Source organism: Gopherus flavomarginatus, chromosome 7, assembly GCF_025201925.1.
Source record: "Gopherus flavomarginatus isolate rGopFla2 chromosome 7, rGopFla2.mat.asm, whole genome shotgun sequence".
In the NCBI taxonomy this organism is placed as follows: domain Eukaryota; kingdom Metazoa; phylum Chordata; order Testudines; family Testudinidae; genus Gopherus; species Gopherus flavomarginatus.
This window is the reverse complement of record NC_066623.1, coordinates 73,812,426-73,833,680: the sequence shown is the minus strand read 5'-3', so window position 1 is coordinate 73,833,680 and position 21,255 is coordinate 73,812,426. Positions and strand designations below refer to the sequence as shown.

Below are 21,255 nucleotides of genomic sequence, written 5' to 3'. Positions count from 1 at the left end.
TATCTTACATTATTTGAACTAAACAACAAGCAAGAGCCCTTCTCTCATATGCCAGAAACTTTTCTGTGCTAAACTCTAATTTAAATTTACAATTTTTAAAAGAACCATTATCATTTTTTTTTAAAACCAAATAATTCACACAGCTAGGCATCCTTCTGGCTCCTTCAAAACAGGGTGGGAAGGAAAATTACTCCTTAAATTAAAAGAGAATAGGGAGGAAAGTACAGGTAGAGTTGTATGGTAACTATAATAGCTTCTTTTACATCAATACCAAAGCAAGTCTAGAGATAAGATGAATCCTTCCCCTCAATAATAAGCATTTCTCCAGAGTGAATTGTGTCATTCAGAAGCAAGCTCCCACACTCTGGAATCCCACAGAATCCTTCCTTAGTATCATGACTTTGACTAAGATGCTTTTTAACTGAGTCAGTGCCAGGAACATCAGGGAAAAACTCCTGACAGAAAAAAGTATAGAATACCATGTATTTGACTGTATTCATGTTTAGGCTAGTAACCAACCATTATTATGGACTGTAACCAAAGTGATGCTTCTTGCTATTCCACACTATTAGAAACTTTCAAAAAAAAACAACAAACAAACAAACAAAAAAAAAACAAAGACAAAACTCTATGTAATAGAAGGGAGATATCTAAAAGCTATGCCAAAAAGAACTTCTAAAGATGTATGTTGCTTTTTAAGAGTTAGATCTGTCTGCAGCCTCTTTTTTTTTTTTAAAAAGTAGTATTTATTATATACTGTTCTTAGGACTAATGTGTCATATGTATATTGCCACAAAGATCTTTCCACGTTGTCAAACTTTGCTTTGGCAAAGAGGACAAAAGGGAACACAAAGTATGAAACTCATTTTTAAAATGATTTAACTGAAGTAGTGAAACTTTGATAACTTGTTGCAATTTTGAACTAAAAGCCTTCTCTCTTACTTTAGCATACTGTACACCCTGCTTTCAGCAGACATATCAGGACTACAGCAGTGTTCATACGTGCTCGTTTTGGCTTGTTAAAAAGCAAAATGCTCCTAAGATTACCAGGAATCGCCAGAAACGTTTGCTGTTGGGTACTGAGCATCATTAGAGTGCTCAATTCAACTGCAGTGTTGGCTAGATTTAATAAAGAATTTATAAGGTAACTTTACATGTTGTACAAAAGCAAGTCTTGTTTACATATGTATGCGCATCCTCACAGTTAAATATTTAAACATGTACACCTACCTTTTGACCTCCTGGAGTTTCTACACTATGATGCTCTTTTAGTTTTTGTTCCTGTTCCAGAATGTCTTTCAAATGTTCATTTACCTAAAGAGACAAAATTTTCAAATGACCAATTCTGTTTTTAAAAGAAGCAGTCTTCTGACTGGGTTTACAACTGAAACATGATAGTCAATATGATCATGGTCTGTTGAAGCCAACCTAGGGCCCAAAGCAAAAGACACAAAATTGGACCCCTGGCTGCAAGCCTCAAGATTCAGGGTGTAACATTATCCAACTCCACCTCCCCTCAACCTCATCTGCCCCAAACTCCTGAGATGGTGATGCTTTGTCCTAGAATCAGTGTATGTTTATGGAGAGAGTTAGGGCTCTGTTTCCCAACTGGTGGATCCCAACCCACCACTGAGTCAAGGGAAGCTTCTCAGTGGGTTGTGGACCTGGTATAGAGGGGAGGCCCCAAAGGGCATCTATACACGTGTGTGTGTGCTGGAGAGTGAGCCTGTTCCACACTCACCCTGCAGGAGTGGCTCCTGTTCCACTGGACTGGGCCTGGCTTTCTGTGCTCTGAACCTGGCAGAGGAGCAGCCAGGCCAAACCTGAGTGATGCTATCATCCTATGCACCATGTTGCAATACCCAGGGTGGAGAGCTGGGCCCAAATCCACAGAACAGGCCATGCCGCAGCAGCATGAGTGTAAGGCAGGCTGATTTCCATTCTTCCCTGGCCCTCCTTCCCTCTTGTACCTGACCCCGGGTCTCCCTGCTGCAGCGGACTGGCATTAGGGTCGCGATGCCAGGGTGGAGGGCACTGCTGTGGTTGATCTGTGCCCCCTTAGTGAGGCAAGGAGAAGGATGCTGGCCTATTGTGGCTTTCCCACAATTTTGGAATCTGGGTGAGTTGCAGAAAAAGACAAAATGCAGTCAGTGGGTCTCCTTAGTAAAAAGTTTGGGAATCCCTGATTTAGGGAATGCTGGATTGAGGTTTCCAGTTAAACATGTTGAGGAGGAACCTGTGATATGCCCCCAGCTATGACCGATACAAAAGGGAGAAATAATTTTTCAGGGGCCACTAAATTATCACCATCATAGGACTCGCTGAAAGCATGAAGCAATGTTTACTGCGCATCAGACAGAACTGAAACAAAAATCTGGGGCCATCTGTACCAGCAGATTTGGCAGCAGCGTGTTATCTGTTTCTGAATATGCTGGATGCTGATAGGTACATTTTATTACAATAGGCTACTATAATATCTGGAAATTCTGTTTATTATGTAGTAAGTAATCAGGTTGAAAACCTCATACTCAGGATATGCTTAGGTACAACAGAGATCCCAGTTTCAAACTGGGTTCCATTACACTAGAGAAAGCCAAGGATATCTATAGGTTCTGCTAAATGATTTATCAACAACTTTATCATGTCATCAAAATTCCTCAGTAACTGGTCAGGTTTCATGTCTGTCTTACATTCTTTTCTTCATACTATACACTGCAGTCATAATTTTGATTTCAATAACATTTTAAATTGATTATTAAAACGTAACTTTTTCTTATCCTTGCTGAAAGTGAAAAATGAACATCCTCTATGAGATAAGTCTGGAATACACATACATTCCATTCATGGCTGCAGAATCATGTTGATTGTCTCTTCAACCTAAGCATATGTTTGCTTTGTCCTTACCTTATTTATCCAGTACATGACAGCATCCTCAATGTCATAGGGCAGGTCTGTGGCTTGGAAGAAGACTGAATACTGCTGAGCACATGCAATCACTTTTTCAACACTGACCATCTCTACTGTATATGCCATCATCAGGGTATCAATCATGGCCAAATGAGCACTCTGCAAGAAAGAAGTTAAAGTTATTTCATAAGAGACCATTTGTTTATTTTACAAAATTAAATACTCTATTCTTTCTCTATTTTTCATTAAATTTCTACTAGATGTATATGAACCTACAAAACCACCAAAAAAACCTAAACTCCACAAGACATCTGATAACAGACTGCCAGTTTTAGGCCAAAGGATAATGCTGGATACATGTGTAACAATTTTAACAAGGACAACACAAAGCACAAGGACATACACTTGAAAAAAATGTGTTTTTGAAAAGTAAATTATCTGTACAGCCAGATAACGAACATAGCAACAACAACAAAAAAACCTGAATGTGAGGTCAGACGTAAAAGCAATGAAAAGAATATAGGACTCCTCACTAAGTTTTAATGTCACCACCAAGATACATGCAATCATTTTAAAGTTTGTTATATCCTTAATAAAATAAATATCCATAAGTAAAAAAACTTGTTAACCAATTTTATCTGTACGGGAAAAGGGTAGAGTTGGACAATAAACTCACTTTGATTACCTCTAAGATACTAAATTTAGAAATGGAAATTCTATTTTTGTATGATGTTAAAATTTATTAAAAATATCAAAGCTACACAATTAAAATAAATCTTTCACTATAACCTAGCGCATTGTGAGAGAAAAGATTCAAGAAGTCAGAAGAAAATTATAGTTGAAATATCATTACATAGGTTACAATTAGGCTTAAACTTGAACATATGTGGACATAAACTAAAAGATAGCCTTCTATATTAATATGGAAGGGATCAATTTCTCCTCATTTTATGGGCTACAGATTGAGAGACTGGCAGTTTCATTATCAGTAACTATTAAAAACCCCGCAAAAAACAAACACACACAAAAACAAGAAAACTGCAGAGATTTTCATCTGACTCTTGATTAATGTGGGAGTTCTGGGTATTGGTGGCAGCATTGCTCATAATAAAACTGATCAACGTATGCCTTTTGTTGTAAAAAGACAGTAATCATTTTCTAGAATTCGGATTGACATTTCTCACAAACTGGAATAATTTCCACATATTAATCTTTTTGCAGTATGGCCCATTATGGCATGTCAGATTTTGTTTGATATATGTTAAATTTTATTAAAAATACCAAGGGGATCTGAAGCCCATGCCCCTCCTGAGGCTTCCAAGTCAGATCTTCAGCCCATGCCACAACTACAAAATGCTCTTTACACAGCACAGCTTTAGAGTGCTAGCATGAGCCCTGATAGCCCAGGTCTGTAGACCACGTCTGGGAGACTTGCTACTAAGACCTTTCCTTGATGGGCAGGGGTGACATACAACAGAGAGCCCTCTTCTGGAGGGAAGACCAGCAGGACAGTGCTGGGAACTACTGACCCAGGCCCAACTGAGAAACATCTAGTTATTGGGTCAGATTTCCAGCTGGAGGATATAAAGCAAGGCCTCAACTCCATTAGAGGGCCGGGAACCAGGAGCACGCTGAAAGCTTACTCTCTTGTGGCTGCATCAGAAGGCTGCAAGAGGGCAAGTAGGCCCTTCAGACCACTCCTCCCCCCCGGTAGGCTGCAGAGGTCCAGAACTTTCAGTTACCAGAGGTGGGCCCACAACCTCAGTCAAGAACAGGGCTGATGCATTTGTTTTGTGCTGGAGAATAAACAGAGCCCTGTGGAAAAGGCTACAAATGAAACTGGGTGTGTCTGTTTGTCCCAAGCTAGGGAGCTGATCCACCAGTTTATAACTGTATTTTAAAGTAATATCTCTGGATGAAAATGAAGATTCTGAGCACTCAGTAGTGTTACCACTGTAACAAAATTCTATAGTTCAGCATTCATACAAACATTTCATGAAGCACATCAGCTAATATCTTGGCAGCACTGATGAATAACAAGCCACAGAGAAAGATACTGTGTAATATTAAAGAGCTTTAGTTAGGGTAGCATACGTACATCATTCCACATCTTATTACCATCTGTAATATGAGAATGATGAATACGTTTGCATTGTGCTGTCCCCTCCTCTTGTACTTACTGCCTACCTCCTCAGATGAACATTTATATTATTTCCACACCAAAAGTGTTATGCGTTTACAGTTACAGTGTCAGAAGAATATTTCTTTTCAATGCAAACACTACAAACCTAGAAATTCACAGGTTATTAAAATATTAAAATTCAGACCAACCAGTCACATGCTTTATTCCTCAAATGTCATAGATAGAGCCCTACCAAATTCACAGTCCATTTTGGTAAATTTCACAGTCATAGGATTTAAAAAGTTCTCAAATTCATTATTTCAGATATTTAAATGTAAAATTTCACAGTGTTGTAATTGTACGGGTCCTGACCCAAAGAGGAGTTGTGGGGGGATTGCAAGGTTATTGTAGGGGGAGGTTGCAGTACTGCTACCCTTACTTCTGCGTTGCTGTTGGCAGTGGTGCTACCTTCAGAACTGGGTGGCCAGAGTGCAGCAGCTGCTGGCTGGGAGTCCAGTTATGAAGGCAGAGCCACTGCCTGCAGCAGCACAGAAGTAAGGATGGCATGGTAAGGTATTGCCACCCTTACTTCTGCGCTGCTGCCTGCAGAGCTAGGCCCTCGGTCAGCAGCCACCACTCTCTGGCCACCCAGCTCTGAAGGCAGCACAGAAGTAAGGCTGGCAATACTATGATCCCCCTAAAATAACCTTGCTACCCCCACTCCCGCAACCCCCTTATGGGTCAGGACCCCCAGTTTGAGAAACGCTGGTCTCCCCTGTGAAATCTGTATAATATAGGGTAATAGCACACAAAAGACCAGATTTCACAGAGGAAGACCAGATTTCAAGCCCCGTGACGCATTCTTCATGGCCGTGAATTTGGTAGAGCCGTAGTCATGGCCGAGAGAGAAACATACTCATTTCTCACATCCAAAATGCACATCACCTCCAACATACAACCACCAACAATGTACATGCCCAGCAGCTCAAATACCCAAACACACACCCATAACCCCAACCGTACCAAGATGAATTTATATTACTGACAGTCTTGTGCTGGAAATGTCTGTTATTACTAATCACTGGGGAGTGGGGCTTCACTGGGCTCTGCCTATGAAAGGCTGAACTTGTGCCCTGCTGGGTTAGTGTGCCAGCCTGGCTTAGGTTTCACCAGCTGGGGAAAGGACAGCAGCTCTACTGAATATTTTGTTCCAGCTCTGGGATTCAAGGGAATGGTGGACAGTGGCTCCTCCTTGGCATCTCCTCCAAGACTGGAGAGGCAGGAGGAGTGTCCATCAGCCCCACCAACCCCAAAGACTTGAAAATTACATTGAGTTAGAAAAAGCAACAAAGAATCCTGTGGCACCTTATAGACTAACAGACGTTTTGAAGCATGAGCTTTCGTGGGTGAATACCCACTTCGTCGGATGCATGGGTTAGAACACAGTCTTAAGGAGTCATGTTAAACAAGATATTAAAACACAACTTTACCTTCAGTATAGACAGAAATTATTCATATTTAACATCACATCAGCGAGTCACAGGAAAGCCTTGGGTCTAATTGGGTTCACCCATGACCAGCTGACAAGATGCACAAACATATAATGTGCAGTCCCTGATGCAAAGGTTTCTAGAGTGTTTGCCTAAGGGATGGAGGGGCAGGGATCAGCTGAGAGCCAGAGCTGAGGGTCAACATGTGCTACAGAGAGGAAAAGGATCCAAGCAAAGAACCAAGAAGCAGATGAGCTCTGCAGGGAGCAGAAGCTGTTTTACTATATTAAGGCTATGATTTTGTCATGGATATTTTCAGTAAAAGTCAGGGACAGGTCACAGGCAATAAACAAAAAATCACAGAAGCTGTGACCTGTCCCTGACTTTTACTAAAAACATCTCTTACAAAATGGGGTGGCAGGAGGGTCCAGCACCCTGCCTGCCCCTGCAGGAGCTGGGAGCTGCAGGAACCCTATTGCCCAGTGGGTGCGAGGGGTCCCCTTGCCTCCTTGTAGAGCTGGAAGCTGCAGGGGGGGTCTGCCAACACCCACAGTGGCAGGGGATCTGCAGGGGGACCCCAGACAGCGGCGGAGGCTGGGGAGTAGTTCTGGGATCCCTCAGGAGCCACCAGCAGCTGGGAGCCTTGGCTGCTTGTGGCGGCGGAGCCACTGCCAGCGGTGGCAGCTGGGAAGTTCAGAGGTCACTGCCCCTGGTGGCACCCACCACCGGCACCTACTCAAAGAGGCTGGGCTGCTGCAGGGTCCCTCGTTGCTGAGACCAGCTGGTCAGCTGTGGGGGCCCCCATTGTCATGGAGGTCATGGAAGTCATGGATCTGTGACTTCTGCGATCGCTGTGACATAATCTTTTCCTTAACTATTGTTCTTTTAATAGACCTGCTGTGGCTCCCAAGAAAACATCGTGCTACTGCAGGTGGACATTTTTCCTGTAAAACCCAGTTGCTCCCTACCTCCTCAGACATCAGCTGGTGAACTATCTCAATCTCCAGCCCAGAGGTACTGGATGATCCAGTCTCTGGGCTGGCTGTGGTATGAAAAGCTGGAGACTCACCAGCCTCAGCAGGAGGAATACCAGCTTCAGCATACTCTGTGTTCAACACTTAGCCCTGGTCTACACTACAAGTTTAGGTCGAATTTAGCAGAGTTAGGTCGATTCAACCCTGCACCCGTCCACACGACCAAACCTGTTTTGTCGACTTACAGGGCTCTTAAAATTGATTTCTGTACTCCTCGGTGAGCGGTTTAGTGCTAAAATCAACCTTGCTGGGTCAAATTTGGGGTAGTGTGGATGCAATTCGATGGTATTGGCCTCCGGGAGCTATCCCAGAGTGCTCCATTGTGACCGCTCTGGACAGCTCTCTCAACTCAGATGCACTGGCCAGGTAGACAGGAAAAGCCCCGGAAACTTTTGAATTTAATTTCCTGTTTGGCCAGCGTGGCGAGCTGATCAGCACAGGTGACCATGCAGAGCTCATCAGCACAGGTGACCATGGAGTCCTAGAATCGCAAAAGAGCTCCAGCATGGACTGAATGGGAGGTACACCTCTACCCTGATATAACGCGGTCCTCGGGAGCCAAAAATCCCTACCGCATTATAGGTGAAACCCCATTATATCAGGGTAGTGGCAGAAGGGTTCCAGCAGTGATTTAAACAGCCCAGGACTCTGGCTGCAGGGAGCCCCAGGCCCTTTAAATCGACACCCGAGCCCCGCTGACGGAGCCCCAGGGTAGCGGTGACAGGGCTCTGATGGTGATTTAAAGGGCACAGAGCTTGCCACAGCAGCCAGAGCTCTGAGCCCTTTAAAGCACCGCCGGAGCTCCGGCGTAGCGGCAGCAGGGCTCCAGCAGTGATTTAAAGACCTCTGGGCTCCAGCTGCTGCGGGGAGCCCGGGTCCTTTAAATTGCCAGCCGAGCCCCGCTGCCGCAGCTCTGGGGTAGCAGTGGCAGGGCTCCAGCAGTGATTTAAAAGGGCCCGGGGCTCCCTGCTACAGCTGGAGCCCCGGGCCCTTTAAATCACTGGCCGAGCCCTGCTGCTGCAGCCCTGGGGTAGCGGCAGCAGGGCCCTAGCGATGATTTAAAGAGCCTGGGCCCTTTAAATCGCTGGCCAAGCCCCGCTGCCACAGCTCCGGGGTAGCAGCGGCAGGGCTCCAGCAGTGATTTAAAGGGCCTGGGGCTCCTCACAGCAGCCAGAGCCCTGGGCCCTTTAAAGCGCTGCCCGAGCTCGCTGCCAGAGCCCTGGGGTTACCATGCTATACGCGAACCCATGTTATATTGGGTTGTGTTATATCGGGGTAGAGGTGTACTGGATCTGATTGCTGTAAGCGGGGAAGAATCCGTGCAGGCAGAACTCGGTTCCAAAAGATGAAATGCTAATATACTTCCCAAAATCTCCAAGGGCATGATGAACAGAGGCTGCAACAGGGACACACAGCAGTGCCGTGTGAAAGTTAAGGAGCTGAGGCAAGCCTACCAAAAAACAAAGGATGTAAACGATTGCTCCGGGTCAGAACCCCATACATCCCAGTTCTATGATGAGCTGCATGCAATTCTGGGGGTGACCCCTACCACTACCCCACCATTGTCCGTGGACACCTGCAAGGGGGGAGTCTCATGCAACAGGGATGATGATGAGGAGGAGGTTGAGGATAACATACAGCAGACAAGCAGAGAATTCTTTCTCCCTGACAGCCAGGAACTATTCATCACCCTGAAGCCAATACCCTCCCAACCCTCCCAAGGCAGGCTCCTGGAACACAAAACTGGAGAAGGCACCTCTGGTGAGTATACCTTTGTAAATATAATACGGGGTTTAAAAGCAAGTGTGTTTAATTATTAATTTACCACGCCAAGCCAGTAGCAAGGAGTCTGGAATCACTGCAGAACAGAACATTGAAGCGAATGGGCTCGGGCTTTGGTGCCATTTGGTGGCATTCAAGCAACATCCTCAATGTTAGCCACGCTGTCGGGGGGAGGCCCATTCATGCTGAGCTGTTTGCGTCTGATCCACCAGTGCTTGCAGCAGCACTGAAAAGTACCCCTTGCAGTTTACGTACTGGCTGCCAAAGTGGTCCGGTCCAGTCCCGTCTATCATCCCACCATAGTTAGGGAAACCCATTGCAGCAAAGCCATCCACTATGACCTGCACACTTCCCAGAGTCACTACCCTTGATAGCAGAAGCTCAGTGATTGCACTGGCTACTTGGATCACAGCAGCCCCCACAGTAGATTTACCCACTCCAAATTGATTCCCGACTGACCAGTAGCTGTCTGGCATTGCAAGCTTCCAGAGGGCTGTCGCCACTTGCTACTCAACTGTGAGGGCTGCTCTCATCTTGGTAGTCTTGCACTTCAGGGCAGGGGAAAGCAAGTCACAAAGATCCATGAAAGTGCCTTACGCATACAAAAGTTTTGCAGCCACTGGGAATCATCCCAGGCCTGCAACACTATGTGGTCCCACTAGTCTGTGCTTGTTTCCTGGGCCTAGAATTGGCATTCCATGGCATGAACCTGCCCCATTAACACCATGACATCCACATTGCCAGGGCCTGTGCTTTGAGATAAGTCTGTGTCCATGTCCTCATCCCTATCATGATCACGCTGTCGTTGCCTCCTCGCCTGCTTTTGCAGGTTCTGCATATACTGCAGGATAATGCGCAAGGTGTTTACAATGCTCACAGCAGCAGCGGTGAGCTGAGCAAGCTCCATGCTTGCCATGGTATGGCGTCTGCAGGAGAGCAGAGTTGCAGTGGAAGTGGTGGAGGACGATGGTTAGCACCATACACATTTCCCAAGGAAGCACACATGTACCCAGGAGCACAAGACAGACAACATGGAGAAATTCGCTATTGGGACAATAGCAGCAGAGCAGAGTTGCAGCAGAAGCGCTGTATGACGACGGTTAGCAGTCCTCCTGCACTGTTTGCTGCCAGCAGCACCCAGGACACAACAACAGCGGTGTCAGTGAGCTGAGCTGAACAGGCTGCACGCTTGCCGTGGTATGGCGTCTGCGCTAAAAAAAGGCGCAAAACGATTGTCTGCCATTGCTTTCATGGATGGAGGGGCGACATGTACCCAAAACCACTCGTGACAATGTTTTTGCCCCATCATGCATTGGGAGCTTAACCAAGAATTCCAATGGGCAGCGGAGACTGCAGGAACTGTGGGCTAGCTACCCACAGTGCACCGCTCTGTAAGTTGATGCTAGCCAGGGTAGTGAGCATGCACTCTGCCGACTTAATGCACTTAGTGTGGACATATGAAATCGACTGTATAAAATCGATTTCTAAAAATCGACTTCTATAAGATCGACCTAATTTCGTACTGTAGACATACCCTAGGCCTGTGTCCTGACAAGTCAAAGCAGGTCCATCAGCTGGAGAAGGAGGGAAGCACTAATGTTTCCCAGCCCTTTCCTACCTGCAGTTTTGAGCTGCTCAGAAGCACGCTCCCTGCCTGTTCTGCTCTGTGCAATTTAGCAAAATACAGCAAAATTAAATAAAATGCCATGACTATTTTGATAATTTATTCATTTTTAACTGCACAAAATTACTATCACTAATAAATTTAAGCTTCTAATCAGTTACATTTTATGTATAGTTTTAAGAAACACATGCACACAGATTTATTTCAGGTTGTTTTCTGACCTGTAATGTGGTTGAGTTCTCAACATAAATTAACACTTCCCTCATTAAAATTATTGATCTGTGTCACATATTTTCAGTGTTTCTAATAACCTAAGCAATTGACAGCTCATTAATAAACAAATTAAGGGAAATAGAAATAGAAGGGATAATCTACAGAGAATGCCATGCAATACCAAGTCCAGGTTTAATAACACCCTTTACCTATACTGACAACAATCCATGTTGCAAAATTCTTCTGTTACATCAGTTACCAAACACAAATATATTCAATTTCTTGAAAGTGAACTGCTAATGTTCTTTTCTTTTTTAACCCCAAACTGGATTGCCCAAAAGGTTAACTGCTTAACAAAAAATAACCACCATCTCCTTAAGATCCTGAGAAACCAAGTCTATCAACTTCTCAGTTTTCTACAAGTGAGAGGTTGGTCCACACTACTAAGTTTTGTTGACTTAAACCAACCTGTTTTTTACGTAGCCCTGGTCTACACGATAGAGTTAGGTCAACATAAGGCAGCTCACATCGACGTAACTCTGTAAGTGTCTACAGTAAAATGCAGCTTCCATCAATGTAACTCGCCCACTACATCAGCTTAGTAACTCTACCTCTGCGAGAGGCATAGCACTTAAGTAGATGTATTTAGGTCGATGCACTGTCAGTGTAGACACTGCATTGTTTACTTAGGCCATGTCTACACTAGTGAGCTTACAGCATCACAGCTGTGCTGATACATAAGCAGCTCAGGTTAATGTATAGATTCATTTATTCCCTATGATTGTTTCCCTTTTTGTTGCCTGAATCCTCTCTTTCTCTCCCAACCTTCTTCCCTATTTAAAAATGACACTCATGCTTAGAGAACAAAGAAATGGACTTCTGATTCCTCAGTTTAGTTTTAAAGCCAGCACTGGGAATACAATTAAAATTGTGTATTCTCCATTAGCGATGATAATGAGAACTGCACTAAGCCATGCAGGATCCATGCTTCTGCCAGAGAGATATTGGTGACTGAAAAGCAGTGTGCAGGACTGTGGGAAATTTCTTAAATTACATTAAAATTATAGAGTGGAATAAGTACTATGGGAACTCAACACTTAGTTCCCAGAAATCCCTAGGCAAATTACTGGGATCCTACCAAAAAAAAAAAAAAAAAAAAACACTTAAAAAATGTTACACAAGGGCTCTGCACTGCACAGCAGCGTGGGGCACACTGCAATATCTTTCCATGCTACACCGCATTTTCTAATCAATGCAACAACTTGCGGTGAGGACATGCAGCATCAACTCAAGCACCAAAGTGTGCATGCACCTGAGTGACATATAAAAGTCCATGGCTATAAGCCAACATAAGTTAAATTGACCAAATTTTGTATTGTAGACACAGTGAAAACAACTTTGCCACAAGGAGTCATTTTTGGGATGATAAAAAAGTATAGCAATTTTCACCCATAAGGATAATTTTCAAAAAGTTGCAAGTAACTCAAACCAGGTGTGTAACTTAGATTTTATGTAATCCTAGAGGATTCACTATATCCAAAACTTGCTGCTTATACACAAAAAAATTAAAAATCAATATTTTTGTTGTATCCTTAAAATTAATCCTGGGATTATAGAGACAAACTATATTCTTTCCTTTTCATGCATCAGCACCAGTAATAAAAGCTCTTTAGGTTAAATTAGGCCTTCAGTTACATCTGTGCCAATCTATTGTTACTGGGTTTACAAGCATAACAAATTGCAATTTGTTAGCAGCAAAGAATCCTGTGGCACCTTATAGACTAACAGACGTTTTGGAGCATGCGCTTTCGTGGGTGAATACCCACTTCATCAGACAAAGTGGGTATTCACCCATGAAAGCTCATGCTCCAAAACGTCTGTTAGTCTATAAGGTGCCACAGGATTCTTTGCTGCTTTTACAGATCCAGACTAACACGGCTACCCCTCTGATACTTGCAATTTATTAAGGTTCTGTTGATGCACAAGACTGAACAGAATCAACGTCCATCTCTCCCAGGTGTGCAGGCTCTACAGAGCTAACAGGAGGAAAAAAATGGGGGGAAAATCAGTTTTGTCATGTAAATCACCAGCTATGACTGAATATGCACAGAGAAGCATCTCTGATGAGTCAGAAGGTAACATTTTTACCTAGTAATTTTTAGCAACTGAATTGTTCTGTCTCTGAAGAATCAGCAGGAAATGGAAGCTGATGAGATTACTAATCTACAGATGCTGTATAAAGCAGGAATCTTATAACACTTAAATCCATAACAGCTCACTAGAATTAATTGACAAAGGAACCAAGGAATGAATTGGAGGATTAGACCCTTAGCTTGTTCTGAGATTTTTTTTTTCTGGAAAAAAAACAACACATATTTTAATCTTTGAAAATGAAACACTGTCAATGTTCTACACTACTTTAAACATACTATAAACAGAAATAAGTGTGACAGGGTCAGGCCAGATGGCTACAAGAGAGTGGTCGAAGGTAGATACGTTAGTTCCAGGTGAAGCAGGTCCCTTTTCCTGGGTAAGATAACAGGGACTATTCCAGAACACTCAGGAACTTTCTAGAACTAATTAAGGCAAGCAGGCTAATTAGGACACCTGTAGCCGACTGGGAAGCTGCTAGAATTAATTAAGACTAATCAGGACACCTGGTTTAAAAAAGCTCTCACTTCAGTTAGTGAGGTGTGTGTGTAAGGAGCTGGGAGTGAGAGGATGTGCTGCTGGAGGACTGAGGAGTACAAGCGTTAACAGACATTAGGAGGAAGGTCCTGTGGTGAGGACAAAGAAGGTGTTGGGAGGAGGCCATGGGAAAGTAGCCCAGGGAATTGTAGCTGTCATGCAGCTGTTCCAGAAGGCACTCTAGACAGCTGCAGTCCACAGGACCCTGGGCTGGAACCTGGGGTAGAGGGTGGGCCCAGGTTCCCCCTAAACCTCCCAACTCCTGATCCAATGCAGGAGGTTCCACCACAGGGGAAGATCTCTGGGCTGTTCCCTGCCCCACATAGTGGATCAGCAGAAACTGAGGGGATTGTTCTTACTCTTTTTTTCCCCATACTGGGCAGTGATGAGGTTATCTGAGTGAACAGCAGATTTGAGCCACGAAAGTGGCCAAATTGAGGGCTACTGTGAATCTCTGAGGCGAGCAAAAACTGCCAATAAGTGCAGGACCCACCAAGGTAGAGGAGGAACTTTATCACATACGCTAGAACACAATTCAGATAGCTAACTTTTTTGGTGCTTCACCCTGGCCTAATGTCTCAAAGCACCTAAAACTTGCACCATTGTTCAGACATTCCAGAAGAGAGACAGGAGGCAATGGATGTGGTTTAAATTAGGCTGCAATTTTATTCACTTAAAATATATGGGAGTGCCTGGCAATAAATTGTACAGCGCAGGTCATCGCAAGTCCTTAATTATTTCCACATAATCCCCAGCCTGGTCAGCCGCCTCAATGTTGGGACTCTGCTGCCCACTCCTCGTATGAGGATTTAACAGGGCTAAAAAGGAGGGAGGTCAGCTTCCCACTACTATTCCAGATGTAGGAGTTTGAAGGCCCTTTCCTAAGATCCCTTAAGGAAGGGGTGCTAGAAAAATGAGGAGGGTTGGCTTTCTGGTGTTCCAGACATAGGAGTCCTGAATCCCATTTCCTCAGCTCTGTTAAGGGATACTTTCCTTCATATCCTTTCCCAATCCATTTTATCCAATAACTATATGCTTACCATAACAAGTACCTGCACTGGCCATCTGTCACAAATTATACATAGTAATCTGCAACACTAACCCCATGCTCCACCCCACCAGATCTTAAATTTGCTGTGGAGAGGGCAGAAAACACCCACCCTATCTCAGCCAATAAGGTAACGAGACAATTTTTTTTCCCCAGCCCCTAAGGAAAAAGCGTGACAAGCGTGATCCACAGAAGATTATGAATGGATCTAGCCCTTTTTTGGATCCTGTGGGTAGGTGTTACCAGCACAATCCAGATAAAAGAGGACTTCTCTGGCACTACACAGAGTATAAATACCCTACCACTCTTCCAGTCAGTTGGAAGGGCAGTGCACTCTCCTCTGACCTAGTCCAGCTGCTTCCTGCTTATCCCTGGCTGTCAGGGTAAACTTTCGCTCTGCTACCAGTTACACGGGGAGCTATTAAAGGGGCAATAATCCCTTTTCTTCTGGCCAGGCAGCCAAAGACCAACCACATACAGTTAAGACCATAAGAAGGGCCATGCCATGTCAGATCAATGGCCAGTTGAGCCCAATATCCTGCCTCCAAGACTGGCCAGTACCAGAGCTTCAGGTGGAGCATACAGAACAGGGCAGCTGGAGTGATCTACTCCATCTTCTCCTTCTGGCTTCTGACATTCAGAGGTTTAGAGTCAATGGGTTGCATCCCTGACCGTTGTGGCTAACAGTCATTGATGAACCTATCCTCCATGAACTTATTTAGTTCTTTTTTGAACCCCATTATACTTTTGGCCCCCACAACATCCTTTGGCAATGAGTTCCACAGGTTAACTGTGCATTGTGTGAAAAATTTTCTTTTGTTTGTATTAAACCTGCTGCCTACTAATATCATTGGGTGACCCCTGGTTTTGTATTGTGTATTTTCTATTCAATTTTCCCACTCAGTTCATAATTGTACAGACTTCTCTCATATCCCCCCCTTAGTTCTTTTTTCTAAGCTTAATAGCCCTACTCTTTTTAGTGTCTCTAGGTATGGAAGCTGTTTCATACCCCTGATCATTTTTGTTGCCCTTCTCTGAACTTTTCTAGTTCTAGTACAGTAGTTACATTGTAAAACATGGTCTGTTGTGTAGATTTAAGTTTAGGTACTTGATCAGAAATGTACATTTATGAACTGACCACCTTAACACATACTGTTTATAATGTAAAATCTAACTATGCATAAAAATTTATGAAGTGCTTATCACAGTAGTAGCTAAGTGCTAGCAAAACATAACAGATCTGAGTGTCATATTGACTGAGATCAGTGCGTCGTCTAGTCCAATATCCTTTTTCTGACTGGCAAATAACAAATGCTTTAGAGAAAGATGCAAGAAACCCCATTATAGACTATTATGTAAAAATGGAAAAGGAAAAGTTCCTCCTAACCTGAGACATCTAGTGGTTGGCTTATACCTGGAAGCCTAAGGTTTTAAAATGCCTCTTTATGATAATTTATATACCTTCAAATTTTCTCCTAATCATAGAAATGCACAATCCTTTTTATTTTAATCGAGCACTTTGCCTCAGTCATATCTTATGGCAAGGAGTTCCACACATTAAGTTATGCATTGTGTAATAATGTATTTCCTTTTATCCTTTTATATATTTGTGTTTCCTTGTTATTCGCTGTTCTCTCATCCTTATATTATTAGAATGACCTTTTCCATACCATTTATTATTTTAATCTCTTTCAAGTCCCACTTTACTCACCTATGTCACACACACTGTAGTACAAATGCTATCAAGAGTAAATAACATTAAAATATTTCTTTAGAAAACAGATTATTCACATTTGCTGTTGTCATTCTTAAAACAAAAATGATAAGAATATATCATGGACTAATTATTTGAATAACATAAATGTTTCTAAATATCCAGTTTTTTCAGCTGTTAGAAGTACAAAACAAACAAACCAGTTTTTTGTTAACCTTTTGAACTTTTCCCCTTAAGAAACTGCTGAATATTTTAAGGCCAAGCCAGCATTCCCTGTTTTTAAAAGCTTGTATAAAACAGAATTTGGCTTGTCAGTAATTGTATTCCTGGCTGGAACCTGACAACAAATGTTCCCTTTTTGCTACAATTGAAAGTACATGCCAGGTTTCTCCAGCAGGGATTTTCAAACACTCTTATCTAACTTTTTAGTAGTACACACATTTATATGTTAGCAACGTAGTACCTGGATGCAGTTAACATAATTTGGATCAAGAGAAATATTTCCTGTCAACTAGGAGCACATACATCACATGCTATAGTAGCTGAATGAACTAGCTATGCTAAACAGATCAGAAACAGGAGGATTACAGCCAGGAGACTGAATTGCTAAACAGATTCCAATCCCTACCACTGGTAGAATAAATGTTGTTAGGTTATTTTTCAACATGTCCAAAAGATAGCCAGGTTCACCTGAACACTGGTTCGAAAAGAGGGTTGAAAATGGTATTGATAAAACCAGACAATTCTGTAGGATTTGTCCTGATCATCAAGGAAGCAGACACCAGGGAAGCCATCCTTAGGATAGGTTTCAGAGTGGTAGCCGTGTTAGTCTGTATCAGCAAAAACAACAAGGAACCCTTAGGATAAGTTCTATTCCTTTTGAGCTGGTTGGTACTACACCTACTAGACCTCAAAGCAGTCCCACAGCAGGAAAAACAACTGTTCTAGTCGAGGGACTTAAGTGCTAAATCAACTGCTGATTGAAAAGTGAGTTGTTATATATGTGGATTTTTTGGCACTGTCAGATGTGTCAGAATAGGTTTTGGTTTTATTTTCCTTGAGTACCAGCTGAAGTTACTGAAGAATCTAGATGGGTAAAACAATTACCTTATCTGGAACTTAGCCAGGCCACTAGAGATAACAAACCAAAATTCTGCAAGAGTTCCATGAGATTACACACACATTTTTGTGAGACAGAGGTCATCAGAAAGGTCTTTACTATTGTCGTGGGGCACTGCTAAAACACTGACTCTAATGCAAAAACTGGTAGAAAGGTAAGTTAATTTCTGGCTTCTAAGATGGTACTAGGAAATATGCAATGTAAAAACTATAAATTAGCTGACAATATTCACAGAGGTACAGGAGTATCAGGAAAAAGTAGGGAAATTCAGCAAAATCCAATAAAACCAAAATTTAATGTTAATTTTCTATATACTTTAAGCTAAGTTATTTATATGGCCTTCATCACCATCATATCTAAGCACTTCACAATCTTGTAATGGATTTATCCTCAGCACCCCTGTGAGATAGGGAAGTATTATCATCCCCATTTTACAGATGGGAAACTGAGGCACAAAGTGACTTGCTCATGGTCACACAGGAGGTCTGTGGCAGAGTAGGGACTTGAAACCAGGTCTCCGAAGTTCTAGGTTAGTGCCTTAATCACTAGATTACTTTTCCTACTTCAGTTAAAGCAAAATGATAGTGATCTAACATCAATCTGTCAGACCTCCAGGCAACTCTTTTCTGTAGTATTATCAAGTGTACACAGTATGACGCTCCATTACCAATGCCTCACCACAGAACTTCTTCCACACAAACTTAGTGATGGAAGAAAGTTATCAATCAGGTTCAGCTTCAAACCCATTGCCTGTTTCTATCAAGACCACTCTATTAAGCAATTACACTTCTTATTTTATGCAGCAAGAAGGGGTTTTTCACCTTTTTCATCCGAAAGGTGAAACAGCCATATGAAGCCATTTGTTTTCATTTTCTTCAGACAAGAAACAGTTTTCTTCCCCACACGCCCCCCCAAAAGAGAGAGAGATGCAGCCTTAGAATCAAATTTTGCTTTCATCCTCCATTGTAATTCTGTAATTACTCACCCAATTTAGTTACTCTTGATTTACACCAGTATGGCAAAGCAGAATTTGGGCTTACTGCATTTTCATGAAGAACCAGGAACTCTGGCAACTTACTTATTCAGCAAGAATGCATGTTACTGAATCACTCCAAACACATCATAACCATTACTATAACTAAGGCTACGTTTTAGTCACGGGTATTTTTATTAAGTCATGGACAGATCACGGGCAGTAAACAAAAATTCATGACCTGTGACCTGTACATGACTCGTACTATATACCCCTAAATCTTGGGTGCTCGGGGGGGGGGGAATCGGGGGGCACCTACCACAGGTGCTCTATGGGAAGCAGCATGGGACCCCTGCTGATGCTCAGGGGGAAGTGGGTTGGCGGGGCTGGCAGGCTCCTTATCTGGCTCTGCATGATTCCCTGGAAGTGGTGATATGTCATTCCCTTGGCTCCTAGGCAGTGGCGCACCCACGGAAGCTCTGCACGCTGCCTCCCCCTGAGCACCAGCTCTGCAGCTCCCAGTGGCTGGGAACTGCAGCCAATGGGAGCTGTGGGGGCAGTGCCTGTGGCAGAGACAGTGCATGGAGCTGCCTGGCTGTGCCTCCACCTAGAAGCTGAGGGAGGGACATATTACTGCTTCTGGGGAGCCCTCTCAAGGTAAGCATTGCCCAGAGCCCTCACCCCCTCCCACACCCAAACTCCTGCTGCTGCTGCAGGAGGGGCATGGTGGCCCAAGACAGCCTAAGCAGTAGCCGGTGGGGCTGCCCAAGCTGCTCAGGTGGCCCCGGGCCAGCTGCATCGGCCACTGCAGAAGTCACGGAGGTTCCAGAAAGTCATGGAATCCATGACTTCCATGACAAACTCACAGCCTTAATTATAACACAAAAAGTTTGCTTCTGTTATTTGGTAAAGATTTTTTAAAATTCAGTAATTGGTTATTGATTACATTACTATGGAAAACACTAACATTTGATTTATTTCCCATCTCAAGCACAACTACAGCTCATTTTAAAAAGTGGATTTGCTAAATATATTTGCTTGCTGTGATAAGCTCTTTAATATCATTTGTTAGTTCCTTTATCCCAGGTTTTGCCATTTTTTCTTGAGCACATTAAAATGTTATATTAGATTTTTTTTTCAGTTAGCTAAAGAATACTTTGAACTGTCTGCTTAAATCATTTTACAACAGAGTAAGTAGTAAATACTAGTCTCAAAGAAATTTGGGAATCTCTTTCATGAACCACATAACCTAGCGAGAGATTTGGGGAGGATATTTTACTGCTAGTAAGTATCTTCTTAGTGGAAAAAGATATCACACGCACACACACACACACACACACACACACACACACACACACACACACACACACACACACACACACACACACACACACACACACACACACACACACACACACGCTAGGAATCCATAGCCTCTCTGTTATTTTACAGTAGAACCTTAGAGTTAAACACCTTGGGAATGGAGGTTGTTCGTAATTCTGAACAAAATGTTATGGCTGTTCTTTCAAAAGTTTACAACTGAACATAGACTTAATACAGCTTTGAAACTTTACTATGCAAAAGAAACATGCTGTTTTTAACCATCTTAATTTAAATTAAACAAGCACAGAAAGTTTCCTTACCTTGTCAAATCTTTTATTTTTTAATTCCATTTATTCTTTTAATAGTTTATGTTTAACAGAGTAATGTACTGCATTTGCCTTTTTTGTGTGTCTGTCTGTCTCAATGCATATTTCCGGTTCCAAATGAAGTAAGGGGTTGAACAATCAATTTGTAACTCTGGTGTTTGTAACTGAGGTTATACTGTAATTTTATCCCAAAAGTTACTAAAAATCTATTGCCTAGAAAAACAAGAAATGGGAGGCCAAATCTTAACGGTCGTTCTCAATACCATTTCAGGATGTGACTCCCACTATTTTAGTCACATGGGGTTCTTTCCCCAACATGTGACTAAAAATACAGAACAGTGTTAAATGTAAACTACTAAAAAAATAAAGGGAAAGATTAAAAAAGATTTGACAAGGTAAGGAAACTGTTTCTGTGCTTGTTTCATTTAAATTAAGATGATTACAGGCAGTATTCTTCTTCTGCATAGCAAAGTCAATGTTCAGTTGTAAACTTTTGAAAGAACAACCATTTTATTTTGTTCAGAGTTACAAACATTTCAGAGTTACGAACAACCTCTGTTCCTGAGGTGTTTGTAATTGTGTGGTCCTACTGTACTTGGTGAGCAATTTTAAAACAGCCCTTTCTATCTCACACTGGTCTTGGGTCCTGCTTAACTGTTTCTCTTCCAATAATGAACCTTGTTGCTATCAGGGGCGGCTCCAGGCCCCAGCACGCCAAGCGCGTGCTTGGGGCAGCATGCCGCGGGGGGCGCTCTGCCAGTAACTGGGAGGGCGGCAGGCAGGCATCCTTCAGTGGCATGACTGCGGAGGGTCCGCTGGTCCCACGGCTCCGGTGGACCTCCCACAGGCATGCCTGCGGAGGGTCTGCTGGCACGCCTGCGGGAAGTCCAC

The 21,255-nt window shown here is 43.1% G+C and overlaps 1 protein-coding gene across 4 annotated transcripts in view; it reads right to left on the bottom strand.

Annotated features, from left to right (window-relative positions):
* Positions 1-21,255, bottom strand: part of CAMSAP2 (calmodulin regulated spectrin associated protein family member 2) — a 176,988-nt gene that overhangs the window by 67,690 nt on the left and 88,043 nt on the right. For all 4 annotated transcript variants that reach the window (XM_050961354.1, XM_050961356.1, XM_050961355.1 and 1 more), the window contains exons 3-4: positions 2,905-3,066; positions 1,231-1,314 (exon numbers count right to left, since the gene is read on the bottom strand). In XM_050961354.1, the coding sequence (XP_050817311.1) occupies positions 1,231-1,314; positions 2,905-3,066 (246 nt within the window). The remainder of the gene's footprint in view (positions 1-1,230; positions 1,315-2,904; positions 3,067-21,255) is intronic.